Genomic DNA, 21,949 nt, shown 5'->3' with positions numbered 1-21,949 from the left:
AAGGTTCCCCTCACACATATGTGCTAGTCGTTCCCTACTCTAGAGGGCAGTGCTCATCTCTGTTTCAAAGCCGAAGAGCCAGCGCTGTCCGAAGACGTCTCCGTGGTCATGTGACCAGCATGACTAAACACCAAAGGCGCACAGGATGCTGTTACCTTCCCACCAAAGGTGGTCCCTATTTTTCTACTTGCATTTTTTACGTGCTTTCGAACTGCTAGGTTGGCAGAAGCTGGGACAAGTAACAGGAGGTCACCCTGTTATGAGGCACTAGGGATTCGAACCGCTGAACTGCCGACCTTTTGATCGACAAGCTCAGCGTCTTAGCCACTGAGTCCTTTTTTTTTGCTATGAAGATGCTAAATTGACAGCTGCCACATTTCTTGGCGTAATAATGTATTTCTTCTCTTTTTTTGCAGCTTTCCCAAGGGCAGGACTTGGCGTCGTCACTGTGCAACGGTAACGTCATAAAACAGGTGATGGTGGAGACGTCGTGCAGCATCTTGAATAGCGATGTCTTCAAAGAATGCAAAAAGCTGGTAAGCCATTTCTTATCCAGATATTAACCCTCATTCTGGTTCCCGTGGCTGGACAATCATTTCTCACTTGAATTAATCACTAACCCCGATGCTTAGTACGAATAAAGGAGAATATACCCGTCCCAGGATAATGTCGTAGGATCCAATCTGAGTCGGTCACCGGGATCAAGGGTTCAGTCTTCCAAGCGTTCAGACTTGACAAATCCTGACAAGTGGACATGCGATAAAGCAAAAAAAAAAACTGGAGTATGATTCATATCTTAATATAGAAAATTTTGAAAATGGAGATAAAAATGAAACCAGAACTTTTCCTTTTGGGCCTAATGGAAAAAGAATTGGATTAAAAAAAATGGAACTCTGTTATTATCGTGTTTTCCCAAAAATAAGACATTTATTTGGCAGTATTTACATCCCCTGATAATAAGGCCAAGCGGGCTTTTGAGAGCATGTGCTAAAATAATCCCCCCCCGAAAATAAGCCCTCCCCAAAAATATTTAAATGCATGTGCAGCTGGTCCCCGCCATTTCCTCTGGTTAGGGTTAGGGAGACAGAGCTGGAAACCAGGTAAGACGGCAAGAGGAGCCCCGTCTTTCTCCACGCACCCCAAAATAATAAGACCTCCCCAAAAATAAGGCCAAGCGCTTATTTCGGGGTTCAAAAAAATATAACACAGGGTCTTATTTTTGGGGAAACACAGTAGATATTGTTGTGGTCCGTTGGCAGCCTGCGGAGCTGGCAGCGGAGTCGGACAGTGAGGAGGCTGAGGAAGAACATGGGCCAGTCCTGGAGGCTGGGGAAGGCCCAGACGAGGGCTCTGCGTCGGAGGCAGAGATGGGGCCACGGCCATCTGGGAGTCATGTGCGGACTCCAGAGCCTCCAGAGGCTGACATCAGAGAGGCAGAGGAACAGGAGGAGCCTGTTCCTAGTGCACTCATGAGAAGAGCTGCCAGAAGGCAAGAGCAGCTAAAGCAAAAAGGACAACTCAGGAGTAAGGCCAAGAGATGATTGGCCCCTCCCGTGAGCCTTAAAAGACCAGCAACGGCTCTTCGGCTCTTTTGTCAGAAAACAACATTGATAGATTTGTTTCTTGTCTTGCTGCATTTATTTCTTGTTGGTATCTTCTGCTTCTGAACTTTTGCCAAGAAAAACCTTTTGCAGGTTGCCTAATTAGACCAAGGTTGGTGATAAGGCTGAAGAATTGTGTTATGAAGAATTTGTTTTGAATTAGTTTGGACTATGCTGAGAATGAGTTAATTCTCAGCTATTCTAATAAAGTCTGTTTGTTTTCAAACTGATTGCGTCTGATAATACCTATTTGGGCCTGGATCACAACACATATGTTGACAACAGCAAGACTATTGTATGCGCAAAAATGGAAGGACACTTCGATTCCTACTAAGGATGGAATGGTTGCAGAAGTTGATGGAGTTGGCAGAAATGGCAAAATTGACCACTTTGATTAAAGAAAAGAACATAAGTACTTTTGTTTCCATGTGGAAACCACTTCTGAACTTCATGCTTGATGTGGAAAAGAATGAAACTCTGACTTTGGGTTTTACCGAATAGACTGATAGATCTTTATAGAAATGGCTTGTTAATACTATTATGAAAAAGCAAAAAGCTGTGATTTGATGTTGATGCCTTATTTTACTGCAACAGATTCAGAAGTCAATGTTTCTTTTTTTTTTTCTTTCTTATCCTTCCTCACTTCTCCTTCCCCCCTCCCCCCACTGCTTTTCTATTAACTTTTGTATTTTACGATATTTTATAACTCGATAACAATGTTAAGTAAGACAAATCCATGACAAGTTCCCTAAGGATGGGCTCCATCATGAGTCCGAAAGCTCAAAAAACTAAATTTCTGGTCCCGGTGACCAATACAGATTTGGATCCTGCAGGTGCTTAGTGTTTGATGTCTTAAAGATGCTTTTTCAGGAGGCAACTGGACTTTCTTGTTTTTTCTTTTGAAGACATTTTGCTTCTCATCCCAGAAGCTTCTTCAGCTGTTTGATGCTTAGTGTTGCAAAGTGCTCCTTTCGTTCTGGTAGCAGATACTGTTTGGTCTCCCATTTCTTTCTAATTTGGCAATCTGAGATGAAGTAGTGGAAGGATCTAATTTCTTCTGCCCAGCTGTGAAGCTGGTTGACCTGCCCTTGAGATGGGTTTCTTGCCCAGAAGAGTTCACCTTTGGCAGGAGCTGGTTTATGGGACCTCCTAAAATTTAGAGTTTGATGTGAAGACAAGTCTCATTATATGCAGGTCACCTTGTTCCTTGAAGCTGCGGAGATCTTCTCAAGATCGTAAGGGTTTGACTTGTATTACTTCCGTCACAGGTCGATCCTGAGCCTTATGTGGAGATCTGCACATACGACACCTGTGTTTGTGAGTCCATTGGGGATTGTGCCTGTTTCTGTGATGCCATTGCTGCTTACGCCCATGCTTGTGCCCAGAAAGGAGCTGTGATCAATTGGAGGACTCCTACTCTATGCCGTAAGTGCTGGGGAGAGAATATGAACTAATCTACTTTCTCTCTTTCTCTTTCTCTTTCTCTTTCTCTTTCTCTTTCTCTTTCTCTTTCTCTTTCTCTTTCTCTTTCTCTTTCTCTTTCTCTTTCTCTTTCTCTCTCTCTCTCTCTCTCTCTCTCTCACACACACACACAGATGGAAAGAGGGAGAGAGAGAGGGAGAGGGGGAGAGAGAGGGAGAGAGGGGGAGAGGGAGGGAGAGAGCGAAGGAGGGAGAGAGGATGGGAGAGGGAGAGAGGGTGAGAGAGAGAGGGAGAGAGCGAAGGAGAGAGGGAGAGAGGGAGAGGAAGAGGGAGGGAGAGAGGGAGAGAGGGAGGGAGAGAGGGAGAGAGGGAGAGAGGGAGGGAGAGAATGCAAAAAAGAGCTCAAAGATGATTAGGGGATTGGAGGCTAAAAGATATAAGAATGGTTGCAGGAACTGGGTATATCTAATCTAGTGAAAAGAAGGACTGGGGGTGACATGATAGCAGACTTCCAATATTTGAGGGGCTGCCACAAAGAAGACAGGTTTCCAAAACACCAGGAGGCAAGATAAGAAACCGTGGATGGAAATCGATCAAGGAGAGATCCAATCCAGAACTAAGGAGAAATTTCCTGACAGTTAGAACAATTAACTGGTTAAAAAACAGTGGAACAACTTGCCTCCAGAAGTTGTGAATGTTCCAACACTGGAAGTTTTGGAACTTCCAAAGAGAAGTTGATTGGCCAACCATTTGTCTGAAATGATATAGGGTTAGGCAGACATTGTATTACCCAACTAGGTAGCATCATCAGTGCTAGTGATGATGCTAGCACTGATGTTTTTACCTAGTTTGGGTAGTGAAACATCTGCAAGAAAACAGACAAGCTCAGGGAGCATCTCATCTATAGATGTTCACTTTTTTAAAAAAAATTGAAATGATTACTTGGCACAAGCATTTCATCGTTTTTTATTTGGTATATTGTAGCACAAAGTTGTGAAAGCATGAACAAAGTGGAGGAAGAATATCAATGTGAATGGCGATACAACAGCTGTGGTCCTGCCTGTCCAAGGACATGCCAGCACATGGATCCAATAGCATGTCCCGTGAAGTGTGTTGAAGGATGCCATCCACACTGTCCTTCAGGTAAGCATCTCCACTCCATGCGTTATGCCTGGTCAGAAAGATCTTACTTGGAGTTTCACTCTTACTTAAATAATATGTGATGACCCAGGGCACGGCACCGAGGTTACACAGGCAGCTGGGCATTCAAACCGCCCCTTTATTGCTCCATGTTTCTCCAAACACTCCCATGTTTCTGGCAAGCCCCAGAGCAAAGTGATGACATACACACACACACACCTCAAGCAGCCTCTGGCTGCAAATAGTCCAGCCCAATGCTGTGAGCACCATTGCTGCAAAGCAAGAAATCCAGAAAGAATGCAAGGAATGCAGGAAAGTTCAAACGTCGGCACACAACACTCCAGGAATTCAATGTTTGTTCCTGACAAATGCCCCTCCCCACAGTATCTCCTTAAGTCTCAGTCCCCAGGTGTGCCTTGTGGAGAGGGGTGGGACACTCTCCTTCTGAGTAGTCAGGTCAGTCTGCGCTGTTCTCGCCTTCTCTCCACTCTCCGTGCTTGGGGATCAGGAGAGGGTGGTCCTTGCTCATCGCCTGAGCTCTGTCTCTCATGTTCACTGCTTAGCCTCTCTTGGGTCATCCTGCTCCCCCTTTCTCCCTGCCTACAAGCCGTCCCAATCCTGCAAGGCCCTGGCCTGACTGCAACTGCTCCTCCCCATTTTCCTCCCAAGTCAACAAAGTCACCCTCTCGATTTCTATTGGCTACAATTCCAGCTCACCTTCCTCCGCAGATTCAGGCTCCGACAGGGACATGACATAACAGGATTATTTTCTCTCTTTTGAAGTAGGGAGAAGCAAGTTATGTGTTTTCCTGTTGTCCTTCAACTTCCCAATGCTTGGATCAGTGATGACATTTGGTCATGACTGACTGGAGATGCAAGATAATTCAGATTTGGGAAATGTGGTTGTGTGGTTAGAAGGTTGAACTCCACCCCATGAAGTCCTTCATCTCATCTCTCTAGTCATGTTAGCTAAGTTGATTTCATCTAGAAGAGCAGCCCCAAAGATAATACTGCTACTTAACCTTCCTTTAGGAGGCTCTTGTAAGTTTTACTCTGATGATACATGCAAAGGATTTAGGATCTTGAAAGTGAGGAAGATAGAATACAATAGAGTAGAATAGAATGGAGTGGAGTGGGATGGGATGGGATGGGATGGGATGGGATGGGATGGGATGGGATGGGACGGGACGGGATGGAACGGAACGGAACGGAACGGAACAGAACAGAACAGAACAGAACAGAACAGAACAGAACAGAACAGAATAGAATAGAATAGAATAGAAAATATGGAATGGAAAGGAACGGAATAGGATATAAAATATAGAATGGAATGGAATAGGATAGAAAAAATGGAATGGAATGGAATGGAATGGAATGGAATGGAATGGAATAGAATAGAATAGAATAGAATAGAATAGAATAGAATAGAAAATATGGAATGGAAAGGAACTGAATAGAATATAAAATATGGAATGGAATGGAATGGAATGGAATGGAATGGAATGGAATAGGATAGAAAAAATGGAATGGAATGGAATGGAATGGAATGGAATGGAATGGAATAGAATAGAATAGAATAGAATAGAATAGAATAGAATAGAATAGAATAGAATAGAATAGAATAGAATAGAATTTCAGATTATGGATAGTTCTGGTATTCTGGCAGAAATAAAATCAGAGAGACTTTCCTCTTTCTTTTGAAAAAATAGAATAAATGCAATTCTTTTCTCTGTATTTAACTCAGAAACAGACATCCAGGAACAAGAGAAATGGGTTTAAAAGGCTTCTTCATCCACCTATTCTTTTTTTTAAAAAAGAAATTAAACCTTCACAAATTATCTGTGCCTATATGTGTGTGGACAGGGTGAGTAGGAGAGAATAGTGCAGATGTCAGCTATTAATTTCTAAAGGAAATATCAACAGGTTTCTGCCTCCTTACCTTGAAAGACCAAAATACCAAAAAGTTGAGTTAGTAAAATTAAATTCATCAGAGTTTTGATGCCCATTCTTATTATGTCGTATTTTGAATGGAGAATCCTGTTGTGTAGATAGTAGAACCCCAGAGCAAAATATCTACGTTCCAAAGAAATTTGGGGTTGTTTACAAATATTGGATCACTTGAAACCAATTAATTTTCCATTTAAAATGAAAGGGGTATTTCATAAAGGAACCTATTTGATCACAATTTGTATCATCTTCTAATCATTTTTGATCAGACAGGAATAGATTCACTTTTTTGGTAAAAGGGCCTCTATATTCCAGTCTGTTTTAGTATGTACTTTATTGGAAAACAATTCTATATCCTTTTCTCTTTCTGAAGTGATCCTGCAATCCAGATGTTAATAAATAGAAGGGGGGAAGAGTGGGTGTTTTTGGCAGCTGGATTCAATTGCTGATCTTTAGCTCAATTCAATTTCGAAGTGGGAAGGTAAAGTTGCTATGGAACTAACTTGAAAAAAATTCTCACAGAACCAGCTGAAGATTAGAAGAATTGAAACATGGATGGCACCACTAGAATTGCTAATTAACCTGTTTCCCCAAAAATAAGACCCATCTCAAAAATAAGACCTTGCATATTTTTTTACGTGTGTGCGTAATATAAGCCCTACACCCAAAATAAGCCCTACTTAAGAGCCTGTGCAGCTGGCCATCTGTCTATTCTGTCTGGTTGCTTGCAGTAGTGCAGGCACGAGGTGAGGTGGGGTGGTGGTGGAGCTGCCCCATGTGGCCTGCAGTGGCTTACCTCAGGGCCACTGCACCCAGGCCATTCACACCCTGACAACGGCCTCGCAGTGGCAGAAGTGGAAGCCATATGCAGCAGGAGCCCATGTGGCCGCCAGCCCACTGCTTCTACTTGCTCGCGGCCGCAACAGAGCAGGAGGCCGTGCGGTGTGTTGGTGCCGTGGCCACGAGGCAGGTGTCAGGGCATGGATGGCCTGGCTGCAGGAGCCCTGCGGTAAGTCACAGGAGCCCTGCGGTAAGGTGTTCTGACCTACGCTCCCTTAAAAAGCAGGAGGCAGGAATAGATCCCGGCAAAACCTCTTTTATTTACATGACTGTGAATTACGTTCATTCACAGTCAGCAAGTTTTGTCCAAACAGTTTTTTAAAGGAATATTTCTCAACACACCTTATCTCCTTTGGCAAGCTGCCACATAATTTGTTTCCAACCGCAGTACAAAGCAAAACCTGGCACAGAGTTTTTCAGAGTCATGGAACGAACGAATTGTTTCCTGCGAAAGGCCACTCCCAGTTCGCTCCTCTTTTATTTCCTATGGGAGGGGCCAATCACCTCCAAAGTGTGGCTTTACTCCCGAGTCACCCCTGCTTTCTGAGTTGTTCTTGTCTTCTGGCAGCTCTGTGCGTGCACACACTGGGAACGGGCTCCAGCTGTTTCTCTGCCTCACTGCTGTCTACCTCCCACTCTGCCTGCAACGCAGAGCCCTCGTCCAAGATTTCCCCAGCCTCTAGCACTGGCCCAAGTTGCTCCACAACCTCCTCACTGTTCAACTCTGCTGCCAGCTCTGCTGGCCGCTGTCGGGCCACCACAGCCAATGTGGGGCGCATGGGGTAGCTCCACCCCCCCACCTCATCTCGTGGCTGCGGTACCAGTGTGTTGCTCGATCTCCTGCCCCTCTGCGAGCAAGCAGAAGCCTCTGTACATGGAAAAAAAAAGACATCGTCCGAAAATAAGCCCTAGTGCTTATTTCGGGGCCCAAAAGAAAACAAGACCCGGTCTTGTTTTCAGGGAAACATGATATTTAGGAGATGTGCCTGGCAGTTTTAAAGGAGAACCTCTCCTTGCTGTCTTTGGTGCTCTCTGAGCTTGGTTGTTTTCTTGCAGATGTTTCGTTCACCCAAACGAGATAACATAATCCGTGGAAGAGCATCAACCTTTGCTGATGGTTGACAATCTTGCAAACTTTGGAGTTCTTATTAAGTTTCCAAGGGAGAGGCTAAATGTTTAAAATGTCAGGATCTATTGTTGCATTTTTTAAAAAAAAAATAAAGAAATTAAACTCATTCTTCTCCAACACTTTTGTAAAACAGGAAAAATTCTTGATGAGCTTTCTGAGTCTTGTATCAAACTTGAAGAATGTCCGGTGTGCGAAGTAGAAGGAGGCAGGATTTCTCACGGGAAAAAGATCGTTTTGAACTCGGAGAATCCTCAGCTCTGCCGATCCTGGTAAAACAGAGAACTTTGTGGAATTTAAGAGAGGGGATAGGTTGAATTAGGGCAGAGAAGAAATGTATATTATATGGCATGTGTCTTCCATAGCTCTCAGTTTTAGCAAAAGTATATGGGTGAGGATTTTGGCAATGTTTTCTAAATGGATCAGTTGTGTCAGTCTTAAGGGATCCTGGAGGATTGTTAATCACACTTCACAAAACCAGAGCAAATGCTGTGTGGTTGCACTGGCCCAGACCAGAACAATTAACATTTTTTGAGGGTAGAAAGTTTTCCGATTTTTAAAACATAGTTTATTTTTAAATTAAATACTCTCTTTTTCCATGAATAGGGATTTTTTTAAAAAAAAATAACTAAGTCAAGCCACTGTTATTAATTTATAAATAGAATATGATTGGCTTCTATTTATAGATAGAAGTTCAATCATTTCAATAATTCTTCTCTCAGGAGAACACAATTCTCAGGATCTTTCTAAAAAAAAATACTTTGGGAGGCTGGTTGTGGGATGCTTATTTGAGCCTCCCTTTTCTCTCTTAAGCATTACATATTAATGGGGTTTTTTTTCTCCATCTCTCTTATCCAACTCTCCAATAAAGAATTCAAATTATTACCTTCAGATTGATCAATTTTGTTGTATGGAATGAAAAACATCCAGCCGTTTGCTGGTTTCAAATACTGACCCATAATTTGGAAGCACACTTTTCAAAGCCTTGAAAAACTATATTGATTATCAGAATTGTCTTTATTCTAAAGGGGCAGTGCAGTGGCTCAATGGTTAAGAAACTGAGATTGTTGGCTAGAGAGCCGGCAGCCCAGGATCGAGATTCGAGACCCAGGTGGCATGGAATGGGGTGAGTTCCCATCCTCAGCTCCTGCCAACCTAGAAATTCAAAAGCATGCAAATGCAAGTAGATAAATAGGTAGCACTTCAGTGTGGAGGTAACAGTGCTCCATGACGTCATGCTAGACACATGACGGTGAAAATGTCTTTGGACAGCACTGGCTCAAAGGTCTTGAAATGGAGATGAGACCTAGAATAAGGAACAACTAGCGGTGTAAAATCCACAGGGACTCCTAACTCTAAAAGTGTTAGAATTATTGAAATGCAAAAAAACATTTAAAAAAAAAAGATTTAAAGTCAAGCACAGGAAATCAGGAGTCCAGCAGTTCAAATGAATATAGGTTTATTGTATGCTAATGCTCTCTACAAGAATCTGAGCTACTGAAAGTCAAAGTAAATTGGTGGTAGATAAGAGTCAATGGAATTCAAGGTGATCTTTTGTGGGCTCAAAGGAACTCGAGACTAATGACACGTTTGACTCCTCCCTCAGGCTCAGGCTGGTCATCTCTTACATTTAATCTTGCAACAAAGTTGAAAACAGAAGTTGAAAATGGAGTTTTAACTGTTTGTTTTTCCTACTTGGTTAGCCATTGTGAACTACGAAACCTGACATGCCGCCTGTGTAATCCAGAAGAGATTGGCAAATCCTTGACCACTGCTAGCCCAAATGAAGAAGAGGAAGAAGAAGAGGAGGAAGAAGAGGAAGAAGAAGTGCCGCGTGAATATTCCTGTAGCAAAATGATGGACCTGGCCATCTTAATGGATGGTTCCAATAAGCTTTCCGAGAGTGATTTTGACGAGTTGAAAAATTTCATAATTAGCATGATGGAAAAACTCCACATCTCCCAAAAAAGGATCCGCTTGGCAGTGCTGGAATACCGCACTGGTTCGCACATTTACCTTGGCCTGAAGGATATTAAAAAGTCAACTAAAATGAGGAAGATTGTGAAAAATATAAAATACACGGGCGGGGATGTTGCCTCTGCAGCCGAGGTTCTCAAATATGTTGTGTTCCATGTGTTTGGCAAGGCGCCACGGACAAACGCTGCCCAAATAGCTGTGCTATTTATGGCAAGCAAGGACCCCAAGAGAATTCAGGGGATCTTCCCGCTTCTGAAAAGAAAAAAAATTATTGTGATACCCATCGGCCTTGGGCCTCATGCAAGCACTGAACAAATTCGACTAATCGAACAGCAATCGCCAGAAAACAGAGCTTTCCTAATGAACAACGTCCTTGAGTTGAGGCAACGTAAGGATGAAATCATTGATTACTTTTGTGGCCTTGTACCTGATGTCAGTGAGGTTCTTTCCACCCAACGCCCAATTCCGACTCTCCCCAGTGTGGAAGCAAAGACTCACCTTCCAGACATATTTTCTACGAAGACCACTATTTCCATCGAAAAGATCCTTGACATTGTCTTCTTAATTGAAGGCTCCAGCAAAGTCGGCAAGAGCAATTTTGACACCATCAAAGAGTTTCTCATCCGTACCATCCAGGAGTTGGAAGTGGGCGAAGAAACCGTTCAGATTAGCATCCTCCAGTATTCCTTCACCATCACCGTGGAGCATTCTTTCAGGGACCGTCAATCCAAGGAATTCCTGATTAAAAAGGTGCGGGAGATGAAATTCCAGGGAGGAAATGCGACCAACACTGGACAGGCTCTCAACTATGTCTCCGAACAGTCGTTTATCACCAACAGAAGAACAGAGCAAGTCCCACACTTGGTTTACATGGTCACTGCAAATCCTGCCACAGATACCATCACTCGCCCATCCACGGACGTCCATGTGATTCCTATTGGCATAAGGCCTAATGCAGACATCCAGGAACTCCAAGAATTAAGCCAGCCACAGGCTCCTATAATCATAGAAGGCTTTAACAACCTTATTGAAGAAGGGCCTGACCTGGTATTCAAAACTTGCTGCTCAAAGAAAGGTAATGTCTGTTTCATTTGTTGTTGTTGTTTTTAATTAAACTCGAGAATAGAAGCTAAAATGGCTGTCCCGAAGGTTCTTTTTCAAGAGACAACTAGACTTCCTTTGTTTTTTTTTTCTTTGAAGATGTTTCACTTCTTATCCAAGAAGCTTCTTCAGTTCTGACTGAACAGTAGGGAATGGAAGGATTTATATTCCTTGCAGTCATCTGGTCGTTAGCCCTCTTTCTGATGACTTTTTAAAAACTATTGTTTCCCCAAGTTTCTATTTGTTCCCTTGTATTATTTTTATGAAGTTATGCTGTTTGCCAGTTGTCTAGTCCAGGGGTGGGTTCTACTTACCTTTACTACCGGTTCGCAGTGGGGCTGCTTGCGTGCGCGCTCTCTTCTGCGCATGCGCAGAAGTGTTTTGATGACGTCGGCGTCGGTGGGCGGAGCCTCCCGCCGGTTTTACTACCGGTTCTATAGAACCGGTGCGAACCGGGGGCAACCCACCACTGGTTTAGTCTACAAACCTTGATAATGAAAGGATTTAAAACTCTCCTCAGAAATTATTATTTGATTTCTGAGGAGAAATAATAATTTCTCCTCAGAAATTATTATTTCTCCAAGCTTCTATTTGTTCTCTTGTGTTATTTTTATGAAGTTATGCTGTTTGCCAGTTGTCTAGTCTAGAAACCTTGATAATGAAAAGATTTAAAACTCTCCTCAGAAATTGTTATTTAGTTTCTGAAGAGAAATAATAATTAATTATTTAATTTCCCCAAGTTTCTATTTGTTCTCTTGTGTTATTTTTATGAAGTTATGCTGTTTGCCAGTTGTCTAGTCTAGAAACCTTGATAATGAAAAGATTTAAAACTCTCCTCAGAAACTTGCACCAAGCCAATGGATGTGATATTTCTTCTGGATGGAACTTCAGAAGTTGAAGAAGCTCAGTTCGAGGAAATGAAACGTTTTGTGAAAACATTTATTGAACACGCTGACGTAGGTGAGTATCACTTCATTTTAGGCTTCAGGATGTTCTGAATTTGTGGTCTACATGAAGAAGGCTTTGAAGTAAACTCTTCTTAAAAGGAATTTTGATCTATCTTTGTGAACCATTGTAAACATTAGCGCAGGAATCTACCTCATCTCAAGAGCCCTGGTGGCTCAGTGTTTAGAATGCAGTATTGCAGGCTAACTCTGCCCACAGTCAGGAGTTCGATCCTGACCAGTTCAGCATTGACTCAGCCTTCCATCCTTCTGAGGTCAGCAAAATGAGGACCCAGATTGTTGGGGGCAATATGCTGACTCTGTAAACCAACCAGAGAATGCTGTAAATCAGGAGCGTCAAACTCAAGGCCCGGGGTGCTTAGATCTGGCCTGTGGGACCACCCTGGAAACAGCGAAGGATCAGCCCATGGTGCCTCTATCCAGTGAAAATGGAGTTTGGGAGGGCTGCAGACGGCCCTCCCGAGCTCCGTTTCCACTGGCAGAGGGTTGCAGGAGGCCGTCGCAGCCGAAAACAGAGCTCGGGAACCCATCTTCACTGGCAAAGCGCTCAGGCACACCTGACATGAGTGACGTTGAGCTTGCTAAACCCACCATGTCCATGCCCCCTCCACATGCCCCCCCCCCCCAAGGTAAAGCACAACCCTGATGCGGCCCTCAATGAAATCGAGTTTGACATCCCTGCTGTAAATCATTATGAAGCGGTAACGTAAAGTTTCCCCTCGCACAAAAGTACTAGTCGTTCCTGACTCTAGGGGGCGTTGCTCATCTCCGTTTCAAAGCCAAAGAGCCAGCGCTGTCCGAAGACGTCTCTGTGGTCATGTGGCCGGCATGACTAAACGCCAAAGGCACACAGAACACTGTTACCTTCCCACCAAAGGTGGTCCCTATTTCTCTACTTGCAATTTTTAAGTGGTTTCAAACTGCTAGGTTGGCAGAAGCTGGGACAAGTCACGGGAGCTCACCTCATTATGCGGCAGTAGGGATTCGAACCGCTGAACTGCCAACCTTTTAATCAACAAGCCCAGTGTCTTAGCCGCTGAGCCACCACGTCCCCTTTTTATGAAGCGGTATAGAAGTGTAAATGCTATCATTTCGCTATTGCAAGAGCCTTGCTCTTCAGAGTCACTTTTGGTTCTTGCAGCCTTCCTCATGCAAAGATTATTTCTGTGCCAAGGGATATGACAGTTCCTTGGAACTGAAAGTTACGTCTTCCTTATTTGGTACTCTGATGAAGTGCCAAAACAGAGAACAGATATTTTTGCATTGATTCTTTGGGTCACTTGGATTAGCCACAAATCTCAGTTGTGTAGCTGTCTTATTTTGATGAAACAAAACCCAGAAACAACTTCTGACACATGGAAGGATAATTTATTTGCTAACGTTAAAAGCTTTTGGAAAGTGAACCAATTTCGGCAGGTATTAATTTGTTAATCTTCAAGCTGCTACCACAGAAAGCTTTTTGTTGATTAACAAATAGAAAGGTACAACTTCTTCTTTTTTTTAAAGAAAAATATGTGTCTCCAGAGTAGGGAATGGGGAAAAAACAGTAAAAACAACCAAAGGCAAGGTCATTTGATATTCATTGCATCATACACATCATGCAATCCTTAAATTAATAGAGGAAGTCAAGGATTTGTACCGTCAGAAGACAGCTGAGCAAGTGTAAAGAAATCTACCGTATTTTTCGGCGTATAAGATGCACCGGACTATAAGACGCATCTACCTTTTTTGGTGAGGAAAACAAGAAAAAGAAATCTGCCTCTGCCTCCCAGCAATTTTGCCTCATTGCAACAAACAGCAAATAGCCTGCTTTACTTTCACTTTCGTTTTCAGCATAGCTTGATTAGGACAAGAAAAAAAAAATCTACTCCCAGCAATTTACCTCCTTGCAGCAAGCAGCAGAGGCCCACGCAAAACAGCTGAGAGCAAAACAGTTGAGAGTCAGGAGGCCGATCCAACAGACAATTAATCAACTTGTGCTAATTACGCTGTGCTGAAGCTGAAACAAGCTGTTTCTTCTTGCTGCTTCCTGCAAGGAGGTAACTGCTGCAAGGCAGAGGCCAAAGGGTGGGGGGCCATTGTGAGAGCGGGGCTACATTCGGTGTATAAGATGCACCTAAATTTTCACCCCCTTTTAGAGGGGTAAAAAGGTGCGTCTTATACTCCGAAAAATACAGTGTATTCTTTACTGAAAGACAGTGGGGAAGGCAGATACTACTTTAAAGTCTGGTTCAATCACTAATATGAATCAAGCATGCTTAGACTTACCAAGAATCCAAATTGATCCGGATTGGTTCAGATTTTTGAAATCCTCAAAAGTATCTTTGAGCCAACAGTGTTCGGCAGCAGCCAAAAAAGCCAACGCAATCCTAAAGTTCATTAACAGAGGGATACAATCAAGATCAGGTGAGGTCCTAATACCACTGTATAAAGCCTTAGTAAGACCACACCTAGAATGCTGCATCCAGTTTTGGTCACCACACTATAAAAAAGATGTTGAGATGCTAGAAAAAGTGCAGAGAAGAGCAACCATGTTGATGAAGGGACTGGAGGCTAAAACATATGAAGAACGGTTGCAGGAACTGGGCATGGCTAGTCTAGTGAAGAGAAGGACCAGGGGAGACATGATAGCAGTCTTCCAATATTTGAGGGGCTGCCACAGAGAGGAAGGGGTCAACCTATTTTCCAAGGCAGCTGAAGGCCAGACAAGGAATAATGGATAGAAACTGAACAAGGAAAGATTCAACCTGGAAATAAGGAAAAAAAATTCTGACCATGACAGCAATCAACCAATGGAACAGAAGTTGCCTTCAGAAGTTGTGGGAGCTTCATCACTGGAAACTTTCAAGAAGAGATTGGATTGCCATTTGTCAGAAATGGTGTAGGGTCTCTTGCTTGCACAAGGGGTTGGAACAGATGACCTACAAGGTCCCTTCCAACTCTGTGAATCTGTTAATCTGTTAGAACCTCAAAACCAAGCTGGTTTTCTTGTTAATCAGGGCCTTCAGAAAGCTAGATCCTGCTTTTGATCACACGGATGACTAGATGTGCCCATTTGGCAAGACAGTTTCAGTTGTCTGGGAAATGTTCTGGACTCCAGGCATATTCTCAAAACTGGAACATAGATTCCTTCTTAGAAGCCCAGCCATCTGGGAGCAGCATGACCTTTGCAAGTTCTGTTCATTGCGTTGGTCCAAGTACTTGAGGAAGTAGAGTAGGGAGAAACACAGAAGACAATAGTAGAAGTGGCACCTGGTAATCAGGCTCTCTTTTTCACTGTGCTTTTGGTGCCATGCAACCACAGGTTATCAGTTGCAATCCTGCTGATGGCTTTGTCCTGCTTTTCTAATTGTTTGTCTTTTCTTTTGCTTGGTGGAATGATGAAGTGAAAGAGACTGTGGATGAGATGGAAAATGCACAGATGGAAGTGTGGTTGCAAAAAAAAGTGAGAAAAAAATATACTGTTTGCTGTGTAGATAAAGAATAATAAATGAGCGACACGGTGGCCTAGTGGTGAAGACGTTCCCCTCCCACTCAGAAGGTTGAAAGTTCAATCCTAGGTAGAGGTAGATATTTCTCTCTTAGAGCGCAAAGAAAAAAAAATGCTGTGAACTTCGCATAGGCGTCAGGAAGGGCATCCAGGCAGTAAATGCTCAGCTCCATCCAGTTGCCCAATTCTAGCCCGAATTAAGGATTATAGGGTTATAAAAAGGGAGCTTTTAAGCAAAGAATAATAAATGTCAGATGCAAGATATCAGGAACCGGAGTTGTTCAAATGAGTAGAAGTTTATTCCATGCTAGCTCTCTAAAGAATCTGAACTACTAACAGTCAAGCAACTTGGCGGTAAATAAGAGTCAGCAGAATTCAAGGAAGGCTGGATTTAGTTCTCTTACAGGTACGAAGAGACTCGAGACTGATGATACGCTTGACTCTTCCCTTGAGCTCAGCCAAGTCATCTCTTACATTAATACTGCAATGGCAAAGACTATAGTCAAAGAGCACAGAGAACAGTTAAATTCCAAGAGGCAGGAAAAAAAAAATATGCAAATTGATTTGGGTGGAAATTAAAAAAGAATGTTTGGAAAAGGACTAAACAATGAGCCCTTCATTGTTTCAGATGGAAGCATGGATCAAAATGATGAAATGTTTTTAGCACAAAATTGAAATGAGGCAATGCAGGAGTATTTTAGATCCTTGCGTGGTAAATGTTAATGAAATGCTAAAGGGTGGCATTGAAACACGTGTTAATTTTAATATCAAAGAAAGAAAAAAAGGATGAAGTCATAAACGCCTTGCGAACGTTGAAAAAACTGTGAGGCTGATGCTGGTATTGATGGCAAGAACAGGAGAAATATATTAAAATATAGCCATGGTTTGCTTAGGGAGTAGCTATGTAACTAGTTGAATGTATGAATAAAGACTGCATCTGAATAAAGAGCCCAGGTGGCGCAGTGGTTAGAGTATAGCACTGCAGGCTACTTCAGCTGACTGCTAGCTGCAATTCAGCAGTTCAAATCTCACCAGGCTCAAGGTTGACTCAGCCTTCCATCCTTCCGAGGTGGGTAAAATGAGGACCCAGATTGTTGGGCGGAATAGGCCGACTCTGTAAACCGCTTAGAGAGGACTGTCAAGGACTGTGAAGCGGTAAATAAGTGCTATTTCTATCTGTCAGAATTTTAAGGGACAGTATGGGATTGGCTATTAGAAGCGACACTGAGCCACGATTGGGAAGAGCATGGCAGATTTGTGGCAGGCAGAGGGTGTGAGAATCACGTTTTAGCTCTTCCCCCAGGTCACTGAGAAACAAAGTGGGCTGCAGCTTTGTTGATTTTGTGTGTGCGATTGTGAGCTTCGGTTATGGGCAGCTCTTTTATGCAAATATTGTAAAGTTGGTTGCTGAGTGGGATACGATGCAGGAAACAGCATGCATAAAAATTAAACGGAATGCTTAGCGAATGTTTCAACAGGGAGCGAGATGCCCTTTGTATGTTTAAAAGTATTTATGGTCAAATCTGTAAGGAATGCTTGTAGTATGACACCAGAGGAAGCTTGGGGATGTGAATATATGTGTACTTTTATAAGCAGATAACTATTCTGTATTGTTGGCCAAATATACACTGCTCAAAAAAATAAAGAGAACACAAGCAGAAGACATCCGAGATCTGAATGAATGAACTAGCCTTATTAAATACTTTGTTCGTTACATACAGGAGTTTTGTGTGCCCTTAAGTTGTTTGAGCAGTGTATAAACTACTGTATGTAAAGAACAAAGTATTTAATAAGGCTATTTCATTCATTCAGATCTCAGATGTCTTCTGCTTGTGTTCCCTTTATTTTTTTTGAGCAGTATATATATTTTAGGGAATGTTAGCATTAACAATAATTGCATTCTGTTGTGCTGCCATAAGGCCCTCATGTCTACACTGATTGGGGCACAAAGGACAGGTATACATAGGTGTTGTTGTCTGCATGCCCCATTTCTTCAGAGTGTCTCTCAGGGGTGGGATTCTATCGGTTCAGACCGGTTCGGGAGAACCGGTAGCTCCAGCTGGGAGCGAACCAGTCCGTCCGCCCCTGCGCTTTACTTACCTTTATCTTCACAACTGATTAGCCAACAGAGCACATTGTTGTGCCTCAGCTGTTTTAATTCCCTAGCACTAACGCGGAAGGTGATTTTTCGTTGAACTGAGCATGGGCGCGCAGCAAAGTGCGCGATCACTGAACCGGTTGTTAAACCAGAAGGATCCCACCACTCTGGATCTTCTAGTACTTGGGCATAGTCTATTCATATGATTTCCATACTTCCCAGCTTTCATAAGACCCATGTGCCAGTTCCTCTGTTGGTTCCAGCCAGTGTTGGCTCTTTGTAGCTTTCTATAGTTTCTCCCTGCTTTCAAATAGTCTTCAAAGTCTTCTGTCAACCTAAGAAAGCTTTTCCTGGATTTTAGTCTCTGATGAACTTGGTTGTAGGCCCTAGAGAAGATTTTGTCTAGATATTGATGATTTGAGCCTCTCTTTGTATGTTGTTGCTTCTCTGCAGCCAGGACAAATTCCGGATGCTGATGAGTTGTGTAAGATAAAACAGTAAGAATTGGGTACCAAATGAATGTCCACAGAAGAAAAGAAGTACGTTGGGGGTGGTTTAGTTATGCCGAGGGAATGAATGAGGACAAAATGAGAAAACCGATATATGAAGGAAGAGCGAATAGGTCAAAAGGAAGGGGAAAGATGGGGAAAGTTATGGCTCCGTAGAGTTGATGAGATGGTAAGAAATGAGAGAAGATGATAGAAGCTGTGTTGTGACCTAGGCTTCCTGAGTCATTAAAACACACCAGTAGTCCCAAAAACCTCTTTTATTGCAACAGCTGTGAATTATTTTCATTCACAGCTGAGTCCCAATTAGTTGCAAAAAGTCCTTCAGGAGAAAAAGTCCTTCAGGATAATCACCAACCTTTATCTCCTTTGACATGCTGCCAAAGACCTACTTGGCAAAGTCACACTGAGTCCAGAATCAAACAGAGATGCTGACTGGGAACAGAATTAACAATGTTGCTTTCCTGCGAAGTGCCCACATGCCTTTGCTCCTTTTTTAAGCCTTATGGGAGGGGCCAATCATCTCCAGGCCTTACTCCCGAGTTGTCCCTTTTGTTTTAACTGTTTCTGCCTTCTGGCAGCTTTGCGCATGCATGCACTAGGAACAGGCTCCTCCTGTTCCTCTGCCTCTCAGCTGTCTGACTCTGGAGGCTCCGGAGTTCGTGCATCGCTTCCAGATGGTCTTGGCCCCATCTCTGCCTCCTACACAAAGCCCTCATCCGGGCCTTCCCCAGACTCCAGGACTGGCCCACGTTTCTCCCCAGCCTCCTCACTGTCCGACTGCACTGCCAGTTCCGCAGGCTGCTGGCGGACCACAACAAGGTGGTGCATGAAGTGGTGGAGAAATGGAATAGAAAAAAAATCTTGCTTTGCAAAAGTAGAAAGATATGGAGAGAGACAGAGAACACTGTTGGTGTAAATTATGTTTCCTGTTCTTTTTTTTATGTCTAATTCATTTGGCTTCCCGTTTTTTAAAATTCCTTTCTTCACACTACGTAATACTGCTTAATTCTAATGACAATAACATGGTGGGCACATATTTCTACTTTTGGATTTAGTTGAGTCCTTAATCCCTTTTGCAAGTTTCTTCCAAAAATAGGACTGTATGATATTACAAAATAATTTGAAATACGTTTCAGCGTTTTTATTTTTGCAGCAGCTGCCAAAAAACCCCCACAGTTTCTAGGCTGCATAAACAGAGGGATAGAATCAAGATCATGTGAAGTGTTAATACTACTTTATGATGCCTTGGTAAGGCCACACTTGGAATACTGCATATAGTTTTGGTTGCCACGATGCAAAAAAAGATGTGGAGACTGTAGAAAGAGTGCAGAGAAGAGCAACAAAGATGATGAGGGGACTGGAGGCTAAAGCATATGAAGAACGGTTGCAGGAACTGGGTATGTCTAGTTTAATGAAAAGAAGGACCAGGGGAGACATGATAGCAGTCTTCCAATATCTCAGGGGTTGCCACATAGAAGAGGGAGTCAAGCTATTCTCCAAAGCACCTGAGGGTAGGACAAGAAGCAATGGGTGGAAACTATTCAAGGAGAGAAGCAACCTAGAACTAAGGAGAAATTTCCTGACAGTGAGGACAATTGATCAGAGGAACAACTTGCCTCCAGAAGTTGTCAATGCTCCAACACTGGAAGTTTTTAAGAAGAGATTGGACAACCATTTGTCTGAAGTGATGTTGGGTTTCCTGCCTAAGCAGGGGGTTGGACTAGAAGACCTCCAAGGTCCCTTCCGACTCTGTTATTCTATTCTAACCAGATGAACGTCTCCTTTAGGTATCGTTTCAGATGCATAAGAAAGTTAGGATCATCTATAATCCACCAAGGAACTTGGTTATATCACTTGTGTTGTGTCGGGAGTACAAAATCTTGAACACTCTGTTATTATTTACTCTGTTCTTTCTCCAGTGCTATTCCTTTTTTTTTTTTAATAATTTTTATTCCACATTTACATCTTTAATATCCTTGTTACATTTTTACAGCTTTCCGATACCAGCATCTTTGATAATATCTATAAACAACTATATACACATACATTTTATGTATTACTTACTAATTTCTATATTCACTACAGTTTATACCTATCTATTACACAATAACTATTTTGTTCCTCTATAATATCTTCTCTTATGTTTATACATTTATACATTAATTTTGGATTGTTTCTCCAACCAGTTATACCATCTCCAGTGCTATTCCTGTTTGGGGTTTTTTTGGGTGGGCAAAATCCTTTCCCAACTTCAGGTGGCGCTGTGCTTCTGTTCTGTGATACACAAGTAGCACAAAATATTCTCAAGAATATTATACTGCAGTGAAAGCAATTTTTTTAAATATAAAACTCATCTAAAAGTATAATCTGAGATTGCTGGGGTCAAGTGACCAAAAATGATAATCAGCATGAATATGCATTTCATGTCAACCAATATACAAAGGTGTCTTCTGTTTTGACTTTGAGGTCTCGTAGCCGTCAGCAAGTTTTAATCCAATCTTTTTAATTTCTTGATCCCTGAAACTTTTGGCTTCCTCCCCAGGTCATTCTTCAACTCAAGTTGCAGTACTTCAATATGGAAAAGTGAACTCTCTGGAAATTCCATGGAACGTAGTCCAAGAAAAAGAAAACCTCCTGAAAAAGGTGGACTCCATTCATCAAAGAGAGAAAGGCCCAAGCAAGCTAGGTATCATCTTCTCTGGTCTCCCTTGATAGGGCAAAAGTTTTGCTTTGATTTCTTGTTCTAAGAAAGTTTATTGAACTACTTATCACTTGGTTGTTGTATGTGTGCACACTGAGAGCTTCTGCACCGGAGACAAATTCCTTGTGTGTTCAATCACACTTGGCCAATAAAGAACTACCGTGTTTTCCTGAAAATAAGACCCTGCCTTATATTTTTTTGAACCCTGAAATAAGCGCTTGGCCTTATTGCCATGCGCTCAAAAACCCAATTGGATTTATTAGGGAATGTCTTATTTTGGGGAAAACAGGGTATTCTGTTCTGTTCTGTTCTGTTCTGTTCTGTTCTGTTCTGTTCTGTTCTGTTCCATTCTGTTCCGTTCTGTTCCGTTCCATTCTATTCTATTCCATTCCATATTTTCTGTTCTGTTCTGTTCTGTTCTGTTCTGTTCTGTTCTGTTCTACTCTACTCTACCCTACCCTACCCTACCCTACCCTACCCTAACCTACCCTACCCTACCCTACCCTATCCTATTATTGTTCTGTTCTGTTCTGTTCTGTTCTGTTCTGTTCTGTTCTGTTCTGTTCTGTTCTGTTCTTTTCTCATTCCATTCCCTAGTCTAGTCTAGTCTCATCTTGTCTCGTCTCGTCTCATCTATTTTCTTGATCTGTTCTTGTTCTTTACTCGGCTCATAAACTATGCTTGTTCTGTATTATTTTCAGGGGAAGCAATAGACTTCGTGGTCCAGCATGCCATTTCCAAAGCCAACGGAGGACGACCCAATGCATCCAAAACGGCCGTGGTTATTGTGGCAGGCACCTCAAAAGATGCTGTGGAAGCTGCTGTGTATTCCGCAAGAGCCAATAGTAAATTTGTTATTTTACCATTACTTATATAGTGCAAAGATATTTTGGAAACATACTTCTAGCTTGTGGGATATTAAATGCCCTTGTTGTTTTGTTACTGAAGTATATTTGCCCTGCTTTATAGATGGTTTGATATCCCAGAATTCCATACAGGTAGTCCTTGACTTACGACCATAACTGAATCCAA

At 42.5% G+C, this 21,949-nt stretch overlaps 1 protein-coding gene across 1 annotated transcript in view; it reads left to right on the top strand.

Moving 5' to 3' along the window:
* VWF (von Willebrand factor) overlaps positions 1 to 21,949 on the top strand; it is a 197,208-nt gene that overhangs the window by 104,474 nt on the left and 70,785 nt on the right. Inside the window, exons 24-31 of the mRNA XM_070946842.1 lie at positions 417 to 536; positions 2,870 to 3,026; positions 4,008 to 4,166; positions 8,213 to 8,348; positions 9,780 to 11,128; positions 11,995 to 12,114; positions 20,759 to 20,902; positions 21,619 to 21,762. Of these exons, the coding sequence (XP_070802943.1) occupies positions 417 to 536; positions 2,870 to 3,026; positions 4,008 to 4,166; positions 8,213 to 8,348; positions 9,780 to 11,128; positions 11,995 to 12,114; positions 20,759 to 20,902; positions 21,619 to 21,762 (2,329 nt within the window). The remainder of the gene's footprint in view (positions 1 to 416; positions 537 to 2,869; positions 3,027 to 4,007; positions 4,167 to 8,212; positions 8,349 to 9,779; positions 11,129 to 11,994; positions 12,115 to 20,758; positions 20,903 to 21,618; positions 21,763 to 21,949) is intronic.

Source organism: Pituophis catenifer, unplaced genomic scaffold, assembly GCF_029215685.1.
Source record: "Pituophis catenifer annectens isolate HBS135680 unplaced genomic scaffold, rPitCat1.0.hap2 SCAF_7, whole genome shotgun sequence".
NCBI classification, from domain to species: Eukaryota; Metazoa; Chordata; class Lepidosauria; order Squamata; family Colubridae; genus Pituophis; species Pituophis catenifer.
This window is presented reverse-complemented; position numbering and strand designations above follow the sequence as displayed.